At 38.7% G+C, this 20,237-nt stretch overlaps 2 protein-coding genes across 6 annotated transcripts; both read right to left on the bottom strand.

Annotated features, from left to right (window-relative positions):
- Positions 1-9: 9 nt before the first annotated feature.
- On the bottom strand, positions 10-9,214 carry LOC6734007 (protein quiver). Of its 3 annotated transcripts, none has more exons than XM_016167840.3 (7): positions 8,600-9,214; positions 6,976-7,063; positions 6,843-6,919; positions 6,220-6,267; positions 4,448-4,500; positions 4,293-4,386; positions 10-4,125 (listed from the first exon to the last, which is right to left on the bottom strand). In XM_016167840.3, the coding sequence occupies exons 3-7, from the start codon at positions 6,889-6,891 to the stop codon at positions 3,902-3,904; spliced, it is 468 nt and encodes a 155-aa protein (XP_016027037.1). In that variant the 5' UTR covers positions 6,892-6,919; positions 6,976-7,063; positions 8,600-9,214; the 3' UTR covers positions 10-3,901. The 3 variants fall into 3 exon arrangements, with proteins under 3 accessions (XP_016027037.1, XP_016027036.1, XP_016027035.1); XM_016167839.3 differs by lacking the exon at positions 6,220-6,267 and adding an exon at positions 5,463-5,519 and having other exon boundaries at positions 8,600-9,212; XM_016167838.3 differs by lacking the exon at positions 6,220-6,267 and adding an exon at positions 5,463-5,519 and having other exon boundaries at positions 8,874-9,212.
- A 281-nt stretch (positions 9,215-9,495) lies between these two features.
- On the bottom strand, positions 9,496-15,427 carry LOC6734006 (aquaporin AQPcic). 3 transcript variants are annotated; one of them, XR_005543540.2, is made up of 7 exons: positions 15,238-15,427; positions 11,825-11,895; positions 11,568-11,723; positions 11,363-11,506; positions 10,210-10,632; positions 9,843-9,973; positions 9,581-9,780 (listed from the first exon to the last, which is right to left on the bottom strand). XR_005543540.2 is itself a non-coding variant. In XM_016167837.3 (6 exons), exons 2-6 carry the CDS (start codon positions 11,858-11,860, stop codon positions 9,745-9,747), a joined length of 795 nt encoding a protein of 264 aa, XP_016027034.1. In that variant the 5' UTR covers positions 11,861-11,895; positions 15,238-15,427; the 3' UTR covers positions 9,496-9,744. The 3 variants fall into 3 exon arrangements, 2 of the variants coding, with proteins under 2 accessions (XP_016027034.1, XP_044778316.1); XM_016167837.3 differs by lacking the exon at positions 9,843-9,973 and having other exon boundaries at positions 9,496-9,780; XM_044922381.1 differs by lacking the exons at positions 9,581-9,780; positions 9,843-9,973 and having other exon boundaries at positions 10,147-10,632.
- Positions 15,428-20,237: the final 4,810 nt, after the last annotated feature.

Raw genomic sequence — 20,237 nt, 5'->3', positions numbered from 1 at the left:
TCCACTCTGTAACTTCCTTTAAATGCTTTTGTTTTATTATAATCTCTTACAAGGCTTTTCGTACTCGCTGTTTTGCTTAACTTTGTTTATTTGCTGGTTACAATGTCTTGATAGTTTTAAAGGTGCTCGTTGACTTAAAGTTTGCTCAATTCATATTCGAATACAATTAAAATATATACTCGCTAGTCCTTAACAATTTGTGGGTGTAATGCTGATTTGGCCAAGCGATTTTGAATGGTAACTTATGTCGGGTATTTGTCCAGCAAAGCGAGTTGGAAGCACCTGCTTAGTAAAAAGAAAGCCTCAAAGCCTTATTCTTGAAAAGCCCCAAGCAGAAGAAGCTCGATTTGCCAAGATCCCGCGCCGATCCTCCAACGGTTTTTCAGCTGCTTTCGTATCCTTAGTTCTTTGGCTGCTCATTCATTCGGTTCGTTCGATCGTATTACGTAATCATTTTTGGGCAATGGCCGCACGGACGTTCACAATTACAGTTGGGGCGGCGACCGCCTGTGGCCAAAAGCGATTTATATTGGGTAATACTCGCCGGTGACAGGCGGCGCCCGATATTTTCATCTCTACCCTCGACGTTTCAGATGCTCGGCAATGCACGCGCGCCTGCCGCCCACAAAGTGCAAGAGAATTCATTTTCGGAGAAAATAAATACACAAATAAAATAGTATTTGGTGGCACTTGTGGAGCGGATGTCGCGGCATTGCGACCACTGTGGCATGGATTGCGATGGCGTACATGATGAAAAATATAGTCAGACAGTGGTGTCGTATGTGAAAAAGCACCATTTTCGTGGGTGGCTGTGGGTGGTGGGCGTGGCGCAGCCGCGAGAGAGCGAAGGCATGTCTCTCTGTCGCGGCTGCGCAACCTTGTTGGTGGTGGAAAAGAGTGGCGTGCGCAGGGGGAGGGCTCTTCATTATAATTACAGCATGTTCCAGAATTAATATTTCCAAGCCTTTCGAGAGATTCCTGCGCATGCGCCACTTGGTGTGGTGAGTTGTGGTGAGTGGGTGAAATGGCGACTTGAGGTGAGTGGCGGGAAGTACAATTTAGATGTGTGCGTGGTGAGCTGAGGTGTAAAGTCAATTTAAAATCTGAATTATCTGCTATTTTCATGATGGATAATCGTAACCAAAAACTAAACCATAACTCAAATTAAAACATAAAAGCGACTGCTGATTCTTCTAGAGAGTTGGTTCTGAGGGCTTTTTGTGTCTCTTTGGTTTTTCTCATTTCCTTGCAATATTCATCAACCAATACCAATAATCCATAATGTTAGCATTTCGCTATATTGGTAAGATCTTTGATATTAATTTAGTGCTTTTTGTATTGTGAGGAATCTATGGATGTGAAGCTAAGGCCCAGCATTATCGGGCTTTTCAAACGGATTTAATATTATGGTTCAAAAACGCGCCTACAAGTAGTAAAAATTCACCATTGGTTTATAGTATATTCATGAGTCGTTTGTTGTGTGTTTCTCTAAGTGCATAGCTAATTTTGTAACTGTATCGTCTTTTCTGTATATATTTCGCTAACATTCAGTGAGTGTATCTGTGATTTTGTGTACTCTTATAGATTTGTTTAGTATATGCTACAGGTGTTGCTCTAGTGAAAGAGTTCTATGTGGTTTCTGTTTTGGAAGAAAGTTAGTAAAAATATTCTTAAGATCAAAGTTAGTTGTTATAAGAGTGGAAGATAATTGAACAGATAGAAAGATATACAGAGAGATAGAGGAGATATAGAGAAAGAGAAATATAGAGTATGTTGGCGCTGAGATAGATGTTTGAACTACAAAAAGTACTAAATTAAAATATGTTATTTTTGCACTACAAAATCCGTGTGTGTTTCTTTTTAAGTTCATTGCCTTTTTCGATTTATGTTTTTTGTTTAAACTTTCGAACGCATTAACCGTCAATCAATCAATCAAATACTGGTTATAAGAATATTGTCAACATTCACAAACCAAAATCGTTAAGATATTTGTGGTTAAAATATATAAGTTTATCTGTAATCGAACAAACCAACATACCAGGAAAGCAAGAAATAATACAAATAAAACTAAAAACGATTGGTGTAAACATTGCATAGGGAATTTTGCTAAGTGTTTTGGGGTTTCTGGAGCGGGAGGGAGGCAGGAGGGTGCTGGATCGGGGAAGGAGTGAAAGTGTGTTTGTGAACCACCAAGATAGGCCGGCTAGAATCCGATATCCCATCCATCTACGAGCGAGGCAAGATCGAACTAAGAAAACGGTGCGCAACTGTACTTGACTTTTGTAATTTTTGTATGTTTTTTTCTTGGCTTGTGACTTACCTGTGCCCAAGCAACGAATTTAGTTCTCATGCTTCCCTGTTGGACGGATACGGATTTTCTATTGTTTTTTTAGTTAGTTTTGGTAAGCATTTTTAAACTAAAGCCAAGTCTAGGTTAAGTATTGTACAAATGCGTGGGCAAAAGTGCACGATTGTTGAAAAGTTGGTTAAGTGAGTAGCAAGTAGATAAAGCAAATTTAAGCTAAAAAGTAACAGCAACGGTTGAGAGTAAATTTTGCTAGAAATATACGTATGGTAAAAATGGTTGTTTATTAGCCAATCTTCAATTATACAAATGAAAAGGTTTACGCTTAGAATACAAAACTTCAAGTCGAATACTCTAGTCGAGATGATAATCATAACTATTCATTCATAATATTAAGTCAAATTCCAAAAATTTAAATAATAAACTATATAAGCTATGATTCCGATTCGATTCGATTTAAAACTATCACTAGCATGAATGAGAATTGATTCAATTTCAATTTCATAATGAGGGGTACGGGTTCTTTACGGGTCTAGGGCTTGGGATCGGAATTGGGAACTAGGTCTTCTACTTACAATCTAATTATCACTTGTTAACATAAACCAAAGGGACCAGGGTGATTGGTACTTTATACAGTTTGGTGCTGGTGGCAGGTTCTACTCTAAGATCGATAGGTCACCAAAGTTCGGTCTCATTGTTGCTTCGGTACGTGATATGATGCGTGGGATTTTAGTTGGTTTTGGGGTCCAAGCGAGAACCGAGAGTACAGCTTAATGGCTAAGATCTAGGATACAGAGTATTAACAACAAAGTAACGTTTATGCATTATGGAGTTTTCCTCCGACTTTGGAATAAACAAGATGAGCAAATGTTCCACTTGGTAACTGCAATACTTTTGGGATGATCTTTGATGTTTTTGGGGCTGGCTATATACACAGTGTGTCTGGGGTCGAGTTATTCCAAGTTTACATATGATTTAGACAAATGTTCAAAGTATGTCTATAAACGAATTAAAGTGTGAATCGATTACTGGCGTTGGTTTTTGGTTTATCCCTCTGGTCGGGGCATTTACAAATGTAAGTAACAACGAAATCAAAATGTAATAACCACTACGATTCCTACTTAAGCGCTACATGCTTCAGCTTTAGCATCAACAACATGCAATTCAAATGCCGAATACGAGTACTGTGATTCGATTCGGATTCGACTTCGATGCGATTCGATTAAACTCGCATCTCAAGAACTCTGTGCATCCCAAGCTCGCTTAGGGTGTGTTTACTGTGTGTGATAGAGAAATAGAGAAAGCCTTCTGTCTTTGGAAGCTTTGGTATGCATTCACATTCCGTAGATTGGTTTTTCGAGTCTTCGGTTGGTGCTGATCGAAGCTACTCGAAGTCCGACCTTTGCAGACTGTGCTCCAAAACAAATCAATCGTAATTGTTATCGTAATGAAATCAAATCAATCTACAAATCATACGCTTAGATAGATAGGAAGAGAGATAGTGAGTGTGTAGGGTATTCTCTGGCTGTGTTGTATGTTCTGTATGTTCTGAGTATGTGGATTTCAGTGGATTTCTGTGGGTGAGCCTAACACTTTCTATCTGCTGAGCAATTGACCCATTAGCCAAGATACTGCCACTGCGATGGGTATGAGATGCAGCTGGCAACCATTAGTGTGTAAATTTTTACTAGAATTGCACATATCTTCCTCACAAAAGCACATATGTCCATTGCCTGAACTTTCCATCATGCACACGTGATCGACCATGAATAAATTGATCTGTAACTGTGACGTACACATGCGTCGCACCACCTCGTACGCTGAAAGAGAGAGCGAGAGAAGAGAGAAAAAGACGGCGAAACGCACACACAAGGGTGTCGATCAATCAATCAGTCAAAGGATAATCAATTGACAATGGGCAGACATCTAGGTACAGTCACGTCCCAAGTCCGGTGGTACAGTTGTGTCGGGGCTGCTTAGTACTCACGTGATCTCTGATGCCGCACCATTTTCACGCAGCAACCGTTGCAGGTCATCAAGGGAGGTTGGTCCCTTGGCAGGGCTGTATAGTTGAAAGGATCCTGCATAAATAGATTAATTAGACTAATTCACATATAGCCCACATCCTTTGTTGTGTACTACCTTGCAGCGGGCATCAGTCCAGGAGTCGCACTCATAGCAGTAAATCGATCGCGCTATATGAAAAAATATATTGTTATTGTCAACTTCTGAATATAGTACGCTCCTCTGCTGATCTTCGATTTAGTTTGAGGTTAGGTTAGTTTGGGTACAGGAATGCCAAAACGTGCAACAAACAAAAGCATGCCAAGAATTGCAAACATAAACAAAGAGCAGGCAGAAAACGTTTATCGATACCATTTTCGAAATTAGCAGGTGGTTTCTTGCGAATTTTTTGAATTGGTTAAGTGTTGAACAAACATTTTTTTCTCACTGAACTACATTTCAAACAAAAATGTACAAAACAGAATAAACATGTATGTCTACGGATTTACTGGGAATGTATTTTATGGCAAAGTGTAATTTTAAGCATGCTCGCACTCGCACATGAAGTATACAGGCATACACATACAGGCGTACACAGGTAAATATTATTTAAATCTTATTATTCCGGGTATAGTTTGTTTCAGATCTTTGATCCTATAGAAGATTTTTAATTAGGTTTTAAATTTGACCTATTTTGTTCCGAAACGCTCTTTACCACAGATTTGAACCCCATTCAATGAATTTTTAGAGGGTAGTACAAAAATAAAACTAAACAAAGAAGGGATGTCGAAAAGCTTTGGTGCCAAACAAACTAGAGAAAAAGTGCAAACTAAAGATAAGTGGAGTTAGGAAATAGGTAATGGGGATGCCCCAAAGAACTGAATGGATATTTGTGGCATAGCTTTAGGAATAAACGAGATAGCCTTAATCTATCGGTAGATCGAGCTTTGAATACGAAAACGATAAGATCTTGAGTAACACTGATAATCCAAAAATATTCCTTATTCATGGCGAACTCGAAATAAACCGACTCGAGTTAGAAATAGATTGTACATATACTTATGCATGACTCTTATTTTTTATATTTTGGCAAAAAGGTAATCGATGGGTTTAAGCAAAAGGTTTCTGGTTTGGAAAGGCAATGGACTCATACTTTGACATTCGGCTGAGGTCTGCGGAATCCATATGAAAGTTAGAAATCCGATAACGGCTGCAAATAAATAATGGAAGAGAGAGAGCAAAGTAGAAGTGGGCAGTAGAAGGAGCACAAACCAAAGATACAAAATCAAGGGGCTTGGGTTAAGTGGGCACCAGACAGGTACAGTTGATCCCTCAGCTTGTTTCGATCCCGCATTCTCCCGAGCAAGCACAACTGTACCTGTCATTGAGTTATCAGCTGACTTTGGGTAAGTTTGAGGAGAAAACAGTATTAGTTGGTGGTGAAATGTCAAAACTACACACGTTGGGAATTACGTTTACACCGCACACAAGGTTCCGATGCCATTCGACTCCACCACCTTCTCAAATATGACCATTACCGAGGTGACAGTGTTGTAAAAGGCAAAGAGGAAAGACTTTTTACAAATTACGTTTACATTTTGGTGTGAACTTCACTGCAAATCAAGACGCATACGTGTTGTTGTTGGATGTGACCAGGAATATGCAATATATATGGGTGGATAGAATGTATAGAGTACAGACAGCTGCTTACAGTCGATATAAAACGGCATTTACAATCAACGGCACGTACGAAACGAAACCAGAAATGAAAACCAAACCAAACTCAAATCGAACGCAACAATTGCTTTTCACGTTTTTACAGGGGATTATTTTCTTTTTAGATTAGTACGAAAACTGAAGGCAATTCTGTTCAAATCGAATGGGGAAATCATACGCAAAACGAAACTTACTTGGAAAACAATTATCGGTGGTAGCGAATTTTGCCAATGCCAAAAAAACTATATATATTTTTTTGTTACCGATGGAAAATGAAAAATAAAAATAATGTAAAAATGTTTTCAATCAAATTCAATTGAATTGTGAATGGCTTAGCAGCTAAACAAATGAAAATCAATCATCTCGGTGCCTCATCTAAACAATTTCAGTTTGATCGATCAGCTTGCACTTAATTGGAACTCACCGAGCAACTTATTCACATTTATGCGGTTCTTTTTACTTGGTGTATATAATAAAATATTTTACATATGTGTATGTTTATGGAACTGTCAGTTGAGAATATCCTAACGGGATTCACTTTCTAAATCAAATCGAAATCAAACTAGTTATTAATGTATTTAATCTTTGTTATATTGTTTTCCCTACACTATCTCTATTAATTTGCTTCATTTTTTTTTTTTAGAAATGTAATATAAATATATCGCTCTCTAAAAGTTCCCATCCTATATATGGCATTTGTTTATCACTGAATTCGATTAGGTGTTGATCTTTGTTCTTTATTATTTGATGATTATTTCTCGGACTGAATCTGAGTGCTTGTTTGATGTGTGCGAGGATGGATGAGTGAAGGGATTACCTGTTAATACCAACAGCCAATTGCCAACTGCATTTCTCTGCGTCCACATCTTGCCGCTTTTCCGCCTTGCCACCCACCTGCAATGATTTATTTCAATAATTTTTTTAAATGTCTAATAATCTTTGCAGCTTACTTGGAGTGGGCCAAAAAATCTGAGTTTATACTATCTGCTGTCCGCAATTCGCACTCACTTCCTGTAGCGAAGCATTATAATGCCGTCACTAAAAGTAATTATAAATTATATGTAATTATTTTGTTAGTAATATAGATCAGAATAAGATTCTCTTTTTGCTTTATGGTTTCTTCTTTTATTTTCCTTCCCCCGTATATTGTGTTATTTATTTATATACACGATCAGCTCCCAAATTTGAATTCAAAATTCAAGAAATTCCAGCAAGTTTCCCCCTTAAAAGTATCCAATTTTAATTCCCCAGAGTTTTCTCACCATAGAATGGAAAGCACGAAGATTAACACTTTCCCGAACTGCGACCAACATGGTTTCCCAACTTTAATGGCGCGTTAATGGTGCAAACGGGCGAGGGTCAATCCATGAGTTTCGATCAATATGATTTGTGCTGCTCGAATTTATGGCGACACTTTAAGTTGCCACGGAACAGCCTCACATGCGTACGTCAATATGACAATATAAATATGTGGCGTATATATAGACCGCATAGATATAAGTGGATCAAAAACATGGCTCTAAAAATAGAGTCGCACAACCTCTAATAAGTGTTCTAGGTCAATGGGTGTGAGTGTTGGTGTTCCATGGGGTGGGTGAGTTCAAGTCATGGCTACTGCTGATGTCAATGGTTTCTTGGCACCCGGGGATTGACCTGCTTTTCGAATGCTAACCATCGGTGTCATATCTTTCGGTTTCCACATTTCACATTTCACACGCCGCTCTGCATTTTACACATTTTTTGGTTTCGGTTTGGCTGAATTTATTGTGGCATTTTTTGCATTGAACTTTGGCAAAGTGTCAAAATGCTGCGAGGGCGGGCGACCAGAAAAGCGAGCGGAGCAGCAGACAAAACTATTTATATTTATATGTATGCCACTCACTGCTAAGAATATTCTTTAAGCGAGTGAAAATGAATGGGAATAACTGACTAATGAATACCTATTACAAATATAGCTGTTTGCATTTGTGAATAACAAGTGCATATTAACGCCCAATTTCTAAGATGACCATTTACATATAAGCCTACTAGAAGGATACCTACTTTAAGTACTTAAATTTGTTATTTGATGTAGCAAAAGTTAGCCGTTAAATATACAGTATATTTAATTGCTAAAATTCATCTTTATAAAATACATATTAAATGCCTGTTTTTAACTTGAAGTGCAAACTAATATACCCCTTCGATATCGGGGGAGCACTAAACTAGCACCCGGTATATCGATCTTTTCAGGTTAAGGTTTTGGCTTCGCACCACCCAATTTAGAGAATAAAGTCTTGCCAATATGGGAGCCACTAAAGCAAAAATGCACCACTGCATCGAAGATATTAGAGATACACATTATATTGGTCTTTGATTTGTGTGTGGCATGCATGCAAGTGGGTCACATTGTGGTTCCCGTGCAACAAGTGTGCGCAACGCCACCGTTTTGGGGATGATTATAGCTCCCGATCACATTTCCTGGCCATTCATCAAGCTTTAATGGCTCTAACGAGCTAATTGCATAGTGGGTCAAGTGCAGAGCAGGGCTTCGAATGTCGTATTTTTAGACCTTTGGACCGTTTAACTACTTGCCTTTAGACCCAGTTACTACTGGCCAACCGAATTGGAGTCCTCGTTCATGTTTGACTGCCTGCTTTTCGTTGGCCCAGACACACGCGAGTATTGATTTTGTGCGACTGTGTTTACACGACGCTGCAGCCTCTCCACTTTTCCCAGCACTTTTCACTTTTCCTTTCCTTTCGTTTCACACTTTTCCGGTTCGGTTGGGCCGTTGTTTCATAAGATGGTCCCGATTCTCGAATCGATTGGCCAGCTTAACTCGGCCAACTTGTGTTCTTAGCCTTACCGAGGTCTACTGCAATTTGCATTCGACCCTCGCCGTGGTCTCGGTCGCTTTTCCGTCGATTGGTGACTTTTCCTTCACTGCTTTCCTATTGATTTGGCCCACAACACTTTAGTGCATCGCTTCGCCTTGATTTTCATCTGGCCCTTCACTTAACTGTGCACACTTGCCAATTGTTTAATTCACTAATTCGAATAATTTATCAATTGCTGAACAATAAGTTGTGGATAATTTGTGTCGATAGCCGTTTTTAATTTGTTAATTTTGTAATTTATTTAGCAGGTCACACGCAACGACATTGCCAACGACGGAGACGACTGCGGATTTTCCGATTTTCCCTTAACGCTTTTTGACAGTTTTGGCGCATGACGCTTTTGCCGTATGCTGCCACGGAGCTTTTCCGCATACCAAGTGTTGGGAAACTCGTCAGAAAAAGCTTGCAGCATAAGCTTTTCAGGGCGCTCTTTTTGAAGGTGAAAAAAAAAGAAAATTTAAGCTAGCTGTATATTGTATTTTATATTTTATTAAATTGCTTTAATTATTTCCTGGGTGTACCATTTTATTTTGAACTAATTAAGATATATTTCGCTTTTTATTAAGATACCAATCGATTAACACCACTATATTTCAGTTAATGTTTTCCACTTTATTGTGAACGCATGAGAGTACAAGTAATTTTGTTGTAGATTGCATTTTAGGGCAGCTTACACATTAAATATTAGTTAGTTAAAAATGAACTTTGCATGAATAAATACATAAATACACACGAACGCAGAAGAACACGACATGGGTATGTTAGACACTGAAATGAATGGATTAAACACACAGATCTCATCTGTATCCCTAGATTCGAGTCGCATAGGTTTCCTTATATCTAGGCGTAGTCGCGGGCTCCCTCCAGTTTGCGCATCTGCAAGTAAATGAATTGCAATAATACAACATTTAGTTAGCTAATTAAACAGGGATGCAAACCGATCGAAATGGCGGACGGGTTCGGTTGATAGGATTGAAGAGTTTCTAAACCAATGGTATTCGGTTCACAAAAGCGGTTTAGATTAGTTTTGCGTGCAGGTCGTAATAGCTTAGTATACGAATATCTGCTGCTAAAGCGATAAAACATAACACATTTAAAAGTTATAGTTAAGCGAGATATGTGGCAAATGGTTTGGGTTGCGGTTCGGTTTGCATCCCTGAAATCAAGTAGTTCGGGAGTATTTACAATGCAAGTGTGAGTGAGTGTTTGTGTGTGTGATGGGTGTGTGTGTGTGTAATGGGTGGGCGGAATCACGGATCAGTAGAAGGACTCCTCGCTCCAGGCGCTTATCAACCTGACTCTCACCTCGCGTTCATCGGCGTGCGTTCGGTACTTCTCGGATGCCTCGTTCACCTTCGGCACGGGCTTCGCCTCCAGGACCTGGGTGTAGAGCAGGGCGGCAGCCACGCCCCCCAGCACAGGACCCACCCAGTATACCCAATGCGACGCCCAGATGTCGGTGGCAAAGGCGGTGCCCACAGTGCGGGCGGGATTCATGCTGGCCCCGGTGTACCGAATGGTGCCCAAGTGACCCAGGGTCACCGCCATTCCGATGGCCAGGGGCGCCGTATAGCGGGAATCGGGCTTGTGGGGATCACAGGCCCCAAAGACGACGAGCACCAGCAGGAGTCCCAGGAAGAACTCGATTCCCAGGCCCTGCAGCTCGGTGATATTGGGCGCCAGCGAGGTGTGACCTAGGCCATTATAATAGTCCTGATCGATGAGAATCTAATGGGTTGGTATACAATAAATATATATATAAAACCATTAGATATAGATAGATAGGTAGATTAGATTAGATATCATAATCGAAAAATGAAATATAGCCATTAATTTTGTTGAGTATTTTAAAATACCTTAAACTATTCGATTTGAAGTTAATTCATTCTGCTGGTTCAGTTGTTTTTTAAAATGTTTAGCTTCTAATACAAAATTAAACCGGAACCGGAAACGAGTATTAATCAAAATACTTTATTGACACTGACGTACCCGTATCAATTATCCACTCAACGAAAGAAAGTAATGGTAAAAACACAAGTCGTTTTTAACCGCAACCGGATGTGAAGCAATCAAAATAATGAACATAATGTATGTACATATGTGTCACTTTAAGAAAGCGAGATAAGCTCAAGGGCATTGCAAACAATCATCTTACAACAAGTAAGTATTTATAGTCCAAAAACATTTTAATGTACTTTCTTTTTATTTGGCTACATTTTGGATTTGATTTTCAAAGCTGGAAGTTCTGATTGAGTCATTTACAAGCATTTAGCAATGCTGTTTCTTAGATGTAACATCCAAGCTTAAAATAGTATTCTTGTCATAATGACGACATCTATATTATTGAGTGTGGTATAACTCAATCATTTTGTTAAAAAATAGAATTTGTTGAGTATTTTGTTGTGTAATATATATTATTAATAATTTAGTGAGATATATGTAGGTGTGTCATGCCTACCTTAACCGCTGCAGTTCCGGCAATGGCACCCAGGCACTGGAAAACCACATAGAAAAAGGCTCTGATCAAGCTAATTCGTCCTGCGACCAACATTCCAGCGGTAACGGCAGGATTCACATGACCACCACTCAAGTGACCCACAATCTGCAAGGAAATATAGTTGAATATACGTATGAATAATGTCGTAGGTTGAGGAGCAACCCACCGTGATGGCCATAAAGATGGCCAGGCCAAAAGCCAAGGCTTTGAAGGTGCCATCCTCAATTTGGGTGCATGCGCCGCAGGCAAAGAAATTGAGGATCAGATTGCCCAGGAACTCTCCAATCAGGGCCTGCCACAATCGCAGCTCCTTGGATTTGAGCTAGAAGACACATTAATAAGTAAATCAGCCATATTTATTGCTATTTTTATTAACTGACTGGTATTTCCATTAAACTTTGTCTGTATATGATCTGAACTCACCTCATTGAGACCCAGTGAGTATTCGAATTTTCCCATCTTCTTGGCTTCGCTTTCCAACTAAAACTGACGGACTGAAAAAAAACCAAGGGAAAAATCAGTGAACGATGTCTGGCAGTTAATGCTAATGGCAATCCAAAATGCAAATGGAAATGTGTTTGAAAATGGAAGTGGACAATTGTCCGACTTCAGCAGGTATTTAGACACTTTTATCACTCATTTAAGGTGCGATATTGTTTTGGCCTTAGGTGACAGTTTTGACAATCTGCATTTCCGCTGGAATTGTCTAGATGCCTAATTGGGCGACACTTTTGTCTGGTCTTCAATTAGAAAAGTCTAGGGGTTTTCATTAAACTCGCGGCTTGTGTCCCAAAAATGCTTGATCTCTTATTTATTTAATGCTTAACTTTAGCAGGTGTCATTAAAAGTGGTTAACTGGAGGCAGCCGTTGGGCAATCCTCCTCTCAACTCGACGTCTTCCAGCTTATCAGCAATTGCAGCTGCATGTGAGAATATATTAAACAAACAAAGTGTATAATATTTAATTGGCAACGAGTCATAAAAGCGATGTAAATATTTGAGCACAACGCCGTCAGGAGTGAACAGAACTCGTAATTGAGTTTTTAAGGGGGTATCAGTGGGTTAAGCAGCCACGGGGGATTAGGCCTGGTTTTTTTTTAGAGTGTTCTAGAGTGGCATCAGTGGAAAGCGTTTGCTTTGCTCTTCTTATTTGGCGCAATGCGGTCACGAACAGGCCCAAAAATGGGCTAAGACTTGTTGGCCATGCCCCCACACACATCAAGAACATCGAGAGCTTCGAAAATACATACGAGTATGTATGAAATAATTTATATTGCATATATCATTCCATTCGGTAATCAATCAGTGAGCGCTCAATGTTAATTCCCATTTTCTATGCTCGCCAAGCATTCCAGTTGTTCATCACTTCGAGTATTTACTTTTCTAATGCAATCTTAATGAATTTCGTGTTTCATTTGCGTCATCTACGAGCATGAGCCCCATATCGATATCAGCCAATAGACTCAAGTGCTCTGATATGAAAAAGCGAGTTCTATTCCTTAATTGAAGGTGCAGGGGGTGCGCTGGATGATCAAATAGTAATTGAGTTGACTTAAGGTTGGGCCCACGGATAAGTGGAATGCCTTGCCATAGAGTGAAAATCTGCCCACACAACAATTTCCATTGACTGGAAAACGGGGTAAAAACCTGAGAGTTTCAATATTTGTCATCGCCTGTTAATCATGCATTGTGAAAACGGATTCAACAATTTGAGCATGTAATTATAATCTCTATTAGTTCCTATGAAATGCTTTAATTGGCCAGCTACTAACTAACATTCCGTAGTGCGGATTCACAGGTGCTGATTATCACTTTGCAGCTAATGAGAATGGTTAAATGGTGTAGAACCACCACAAGGTGCTGGGTCCTCGAATCAAAAATCTAAGCAATTAATCGGCTCTGATTAAAGTTTGCTTTGCGATTATTTCGGGCCGCAATTTATGGATGATAAGCTTGTTTTATAATTGGAAACCCAATATACCCCACACCAATTCTGGAATTTTCAATAGCGCGCCAGCAAATGTGGCTAATTGGCGGTGTATAAGTGGGTCCGTGCCAATTCGCATAATATCCGAACAATAAAGTAAAAGTTTGCTCAACAAATTAGCACAAACGGCGAGAACAAAATCCACATAATTCACACATATTTTCGCACACCCAACAAAGTCGAATGCATTTCAACGCATTTCGGGCTGATTTTCGTCATTCGAGGCATTTTTGTGACTTTCGAAACGTGTATGAACAAGGGGTTCATGAACTTGAACTCTCGCCGAATTGAACCGAGAGGCGGCTAAAAATGTGTTCCAATAAAATTTAATTATATGCAAATATTGAAGAATGTCGTTAAGAAAAATCGACGCACACAAAGACATTCGTCATTAATTTAAAAACAAGCAGATAAAGAGTATAAATCTTTCGTTTCTGAAACCGATGAGCTAATATCTTTGGCTTTGCTTTCATGATGTATTTTTATGGACTCTAAAAGCGAGTATACAAATTATCTTGACCACTTGTCGGTACTATTGCCGTTTTGAGTAGCATTTATTGGCATCAAAGTAATTACCAATATGGCAGTCACATGATCTCTACCTTATTCTAGTGTTATTTGAAAAAGTTAAGGGACAACAATGTAATGCAGACTATTAAAGCGTAGGAACTAGTAGTTAACTTGGCCTGAAATCAGGCAACTGGACTTCATTTTCATTGTTTTTGAACTATTGTATCTGGCCTAGCCCCAATTGCGTTCGTCGCCTGATGGCATTTGGCGATATAGACGTTTGCAATTGTTTGCCGCAACTTTGTCACTTAAAAAGCCATAAAACTTACTTAAGCCTTAAATTTGTATGCAACGCCGAACGTGGGAGGTGCAGGAGCGATAAAAGTGGGGGGAAACCACACACACACAGAGGCAATTGCAGAGTTAATAGCCCAAACTCCCACACGTGTTCGGGGCCACAGTGAAGCCCGGCTGGTGGTGGACAGGCCACTTCAATTACCAAATCAGTGACCAGAAAATTGCTGCGGTCAACCCATCAATCACAAGTGTCAGATATGAAGCGAACTGAATGCCCCAAGCTCTGTAAGACCCATTACCATATCATCGGATCATGGCATTGCCGTACCTAATTAACAATTAGCCAATGAACACAATACCAAAACATATAGAAATCTTAAAAGCTTAAACAGATCGCACGACCGCATCGTTTCACGCAACGCTGGTTTCAAAATGAAAAGCACAATAAAATGTCCCAAATGTATGAATTTTCAAATACACATCTTTTGGCAAGACTAACATTCTATATTCGCGGCTTTTAATTACTCAGAATCGTGCTGGCGGTCAAAAGTAAAAATTGTACATAAATTGTTATATTTTTACGATTGACACATGCGGGGGCAGTCTCGCAAAATTCAAGAAATCATAACAAGAGGAAAACAGATCAAAGTAGATTTGATAAATTGTGAAGTAAGGGGGGTAGAACAAAATGTAAAACGGTATTACAGCATTAGTTTCGGTGCACAGAAAGAAACTTTAGTTACTTTAATGTGTGCTTGCTTAACTTTAAAATTATTGAAGTTGTCACTATTTAACTATTCAAGCGATTAAATATTATTTGTTGATATTGAACTCAAAAACTAAATGTAAATAAATCGATTACAAGTTCATAAATACACCATAAACAGGATAATATTGCAGGATAACTCATTCGATTAAATCTAAGCTTAATCAAAAAACCTTAATAATATAAATATTTTGTTGAAATATTCTTTTTTTTAATATGCCCATTTAAAGTTTATGTTCTATGCATTTTCATGATCACTTTCAATTAGAAGTTTACCTTGTTTTGCTATTAACTCACTGTGGCACCTTTGCACCTGCTTACGAACTCGACTTAACGGCAACAACAACAACTAACACCTAAACTTGCACTTAACAAATATTTAATTCAATTCGGCAGGAATTGTTAGCTCACTCGAGGAGTGATCCGCGCACTTTGACTCGACGACAAAAACTGCGCGACCGCATTTGGCAGCAAAAAGCCAAAGGCACCAAAAACGATGGCGCAGAAAGAGCGCGATTTATAAAGAGAGAGAGGGGCAGAGAGATAAATTCATGCGAAGAGCGCACATTTATATTAATCAAATAATACAGAACTAATGTTTAAAAGTAAACATGCGTATTAACTAAATGTGTTGCTAATTATTAAAAACCAATTCGCTTTTATGAGCTTACAAAAATGCTTACATTTTATACATTGAAATGTAAGTTTAAGTATAAGAAAGTTAATCAGACAACTTATTTTTTATTTTTTTTATTTTTATAGATATATATACCAAGTTCTTCATCGATTAATTTATATTGCACTATCCAAAGTTTGAAAAGGGAATGAATTCGAAATTGTTTGGATGCGCGGGCGCACCGCTTAAAAACACAACATGACAGGCACCGAAACTCACCACACCCCACACGCGTGAGCCAAGACACCAACCTTGCGACAATATTAAATTGAAAATTGCGACCAATCAGCAAATTTATAGACTGCAAATAGTTATTTAGGGGTAATATTTACACCCACCCATCATTCACGTCAGACAGTGACGCTTGCAGAAAAGTTTCCATTGCTTTTCGGCGTTCTTATCTGAGAAATCGGCCCAGAAATCATGTCTTCACAAACAATTTCTTTAATTAATTTAGTGTACGCCAAGCAGAGAATACTGAACTTTTCCATGACATTTTGACGTAAAATCAAATTCACTTTATCTTTATGGGTGTTGTCTTCGAAGTATATTTGCCATTTTAAATTAATAACCGCAAAATCGCAGATCACAAATCCAAGCACACTTTTATGAGGCCTTCATAAATGCGTATAATCACAATTTTATGACTGTGAGCTTGGTGTAAAATAAAGTGTAATCGTATAAGTCAAATATAAGAGTAGAGGTGATCGAGAGGGTACACCGAAAACAACGTAGACACACTTTGTATGTATGGTGTGCCTACAGTATTGTCTGAATTTGTTCGACATTTATAACTTATAAAATGGCTAAATATTAGGGTAAATTGGCCAAAAAATGCATAATATTTAAAATTTATATATATTGTGTGTAGACAAGTCTGCAAGGGCCTTTCCTGGTTTTAAAGTTATTGTCACGTCTTCAGACTAGCGAAATTGGCTTAGATTAAGAATACCACTTAGCATTATCATAAGGCTTTCTGATTAGAAACATTATAGTTAGGGATATGTGTACTTCACTATTTGTTATAGATAATAACAGGTTTAACTGATAAGAAGTATAATAAGAAGAAGAATAAGACGGCTGAATGCAACACGTGCTGATACGGGTACAAAAATACTAATATTGACTGGGGATCAGGGCAATGGTACAATCCCACCCCACTCCGAATCGGATTGATAGCAACCTCCTAGTTAAATAATCATACGCATACTAAACTGCCAAAGTTTAAAGTTATTTATAATATTTTCTCTTTGTAATTAAAAGCATTACAAAGAATAGTCAATTACGCAAATTTGCGCATGAATTATACTTTCCTTTATCGAAGACGACGATATTTTGTGATTCAATTACAATTGCTTATATCGAAATATGACTGTGAGAAACAAACAAGTATAAATCATATTCGAAACTTCCCCTAAATCATGACACACAAAGTACTTGCTGTAGATAAGGATCTTGTCTAATTTACATGGATTAAAAAGAAGACGTCTTTGTTCGGACAAAAAGGGAAATCGCGTACACATTTCAGTTGAATGGAAATATATGAACCAGTGGACTCCTACTGACACTTGACTCTTGACACCTGGGCAACGCCCACTTTTCAGCCAGCACACACAATAGTCCTGCGATGACCTTGGCCCGACATTGCGCCCATTTGCATATGGCCCGTAATCCTGTGGAAGGGCTGGGCTTTTTGCTTATTTTTCCGCTGGCATGGAGCCCCAATGTGAAATATGGGAAAGCAAAGTAATTGTGTCCTGACTGGCAAAATAATAAATTAGAATTGTCCGGTCATAGCGCCCCCGAGTGGGAAGCCATTAATTAAATCAGACATAGCTGGAATTTAAAGCTGGCAGTCGCAAAGTGACGTGATCTGGGGGAATGGGCTTTTTGCAGAGGGATTATTTCAATTTAATTAGTTTAAAAAACGTTGTTTCATTGGTGGATTAGTATAATCAGAAATTCTTTGATTTCCACAATCAATGTGCATTATCGGATGAGCTACTTCCGCAGCTATAAATTTAGTTGCTGATATGCCCGGACTAGATTAAATGCTTAAAAACTTTTATTTAAAAACTTTTATTTGCTCGATGTTCAAGTGAAGTTCTCGCTTTTATTTTAGACATTTAGCGGAAGCTAAATTTTTTTTCGCCGTCAATGGCTAATTTAGTTTTGTTATATAGTATTTTCGAGTCAAGTGTGCCGTGATTACCGCTTAAAGGCACATTGCAAAAAACCTCGGAACATCTGCGATGGCTTATCAGCATCGGATATAAGCAAATTTTCATCAATTGCCATTTTTTATGAGCCCATTAACGTGCCCCATCTTAATGGTCTCTCGATATATAACACGTACGCCATCAGTCAACAGAACAAAAAAGGAGAACAAAATTAAACTAAAAAAATTGAAAACAAAACAAATCGTTCTTGATGTATTTTTATATAAAACAAAAGCCAGTGCGCGAACAAAAACCGAAGAAGTTGGGTAAACACAAATGGCAAATTGTACAAGTACAAGTGCTTGTGTCAATCAATGCTGGAGTGCCGCGAACTTTTCGATTTCGTTGGCTGGGATGGAGTCTTTTATTTCTGCCTAATTACCTGCAATTTTTGGCCCGGCACGCGCTTCCACATCGCTCATACGCAGCGTGTACCGCGAGCAAGCTACAGGAAGTGAGTATACGCCTCGTGTGCCAGAATCAACCTTAACATTTGGCTGCGAGAATGTGAGCTAGAGGCATGTAGATCTGCGATCCATGGGCAGGCAGAGAGCCGAGTGGCTGCGATGCCCGCATAAGATCTAAGATTCGTTTCTACGAAAGCTCTTCGAAATATTTCCCACGGCGCATGCGTGAAGACAACTCGAAGACAACAACATCAAGCTGAGGTTAGTCATGGCTGCAAAAATATGATGGAGTCTCGAGATCGCGGTGGAGATGGAGATGTAGATGACGATGGTGGAGAGGCCAGGCACGGCGACAAGCGACTGAAAATGTGCAAAACAAATAGCTCAACAACAATTCAACATTTCGAATTGGACTTGGGCCGAGGCTTGCCAAAAAACAATAACGAGAACCGCAAGAGCAGACACAATAAAGCCGAACGCCAACAGCCCCAAGCAGCGGCCTTATAGAGTGTGATATGCGAGTACAGTGAATATGGGCTAAGGCAGACGCTGAAATAGTAATCATTGCTATTTTGAAAATCAGTAATTATTCATTAACTCCTGTATAACACATATTCTAGCTTTTTTTATCGAAGCAAGATAAAGTGAATGTGATTATTTATAAAAGTCAAGTAATAAAAATTAGAGATTATACAAGATTTATATGCTCTTTCTAAGATAAAGTTAGTGAGGTAATTTAAGGTTAAAAATGTAAATTGATGATAGTATAGGAAACAGCAAGAGAAAGGACATTATTTTGGTTGTTGAATATTATAGAGCATAGCTCATATTTTTGCAGAACTTCCAAGACCACTGTACCTCACGTGTACCATATATCATACCTAGAAAACCCATTTGAATCTAAATTTGCATAGACCATAGTTTTCAACTTGGGCACTCACGCATCGCGAAGACTCACAGTTTTACACCGGACCACTAACCAAGATTGATGGAGTGTCAAATGGCGTAGATAGAGCATCGCTAGTGTTGGGAAAGAGAAAAAAGGAGAAGAGGGGGTGGGCTGCGACATTGACCTTTATTCGATTTTTGGCTGCTCGGCTCGGGCCAAATCAATCAGGGGCTCCAAGTTTTTGCCACCTGATTGAACCAATTTCGGGGCATTTAATTTTCTACCGACTCATTGGCGCTTATTGTGCGCCAAAAAAAGAAAAATCATTTCAATTCGTTTATTAGCCGCCCCCATACGCGTACTGAGTTTTGTACCCATTCGGTTCGAGATTATCATCGTTTCTCCCTGTGGGCGCTTACACGTTTATATTTTATACCTTTTTGTTTACTTTATATTTATATTTATCGATCTTCGTTTTTTCTTCGATCCACTTGCCGATCGTCCGTCATTTTCAGTTACAATTGCCAATCTTTCAATGTCACTGGAGTTCGCTTACGGTTATTATTGTTACCGTATTTCGAATTGTTTTCGAAGCATCACAAGTGCCAAGTGCAGAGAAAACAGATAATTGCACAAAACTGAATTAAATTTAATTTGAATTTGGTAATTGCAGTGAGCATTTGAATGATTTATATGGTTTTGCATGGGTCTTTCACAAATTGGATTCGGTTCATTGGAATTTTTTGGATGAGCGTATGGAGATCAGCGGAATTTCCAGTGTCACTTAATCAGTAACACTTTTATATCCTAGTAGATCTTTATAACTTAAAAGATAGCTTAATAATATTTTTAGAATAAGTTCTAGAGAGGGAAATAAACCATTTTGGTAATTTACCCAAACTTCTTAATATTTGTAAGTACCATTAACAATAATTGTTTCCAATGACTAATTTTTTTTTACTTTTTGTTTTCGATGAATTGAAAGTTTTGTTAAATATATCCTACAAACCCATCGTAGATAATCTGAAACTGCTTAATAACAATTAAAGCGACTCTAATTTGACGATTTCAACTATTCCCATCTA

This window comes from Drosophila simulans, chromosome 2R, assembly GCF_016746395.2.
Source record: "Drosophila simulans strain w501 chromosome 2R, Prin_Dsim_3.1, whole genome shotgun sequence".
Classification (NCBI taxonomy): domain Eukaryota; kingdom Metazoa; phylum Arthropoda; class Insecta; order Diptera; family Drosophilidae; genus Drosophila; species Drosophila simulans.
This window is presented reverse-complemented; position numbering and strand designations above follow the sequence as displayed.

Bases quoted from the DNA above. Each gene is read 5' to 3' on its own strand.
- LOC6734007 (XM_016167839.3), bottom strand. From the start codon at position 6,891: ATGTGGACGCAGAGAAATGCAGTTGGCAATTGGCTGTTGGTATTAACA. The intron at 5,520-6,842 runs GTAATCCCTTCA...ATTTATTTGCAG, and splicing joins TTGGCTGTTGGTATTAACAG to CCGTTATCGGATTTCTAACT. The intron at 4,501-5,462 runs GTATGAGTCCAT...TTTTTCATATAG, and splicing joins GACCTCAGCCGAATGTCAAA to CGCGATCGATTTACTGCTAT.
- LOC6734006 (XM_044922381.1), bottom strand. From the start codon at position 11,860: ATGGGAAAATTCGAATACTCACTGGGTCTCAATGAG. The intron at 11,724-11,824 runs GTGAGTTCAGAT...TGTGTCTTCTAG, and splicing joins ACTCACTGGGTCTCAATGAG to CTCAAATCCAAGGAGCTGCG. The intron at 10,633-11,362 runs GTAGGCATGACA...CCAACCCATTAG, and splicing joins CCGGAACTGCAGCGGTTAAG to ATTCTCATCGATCAGGACTA.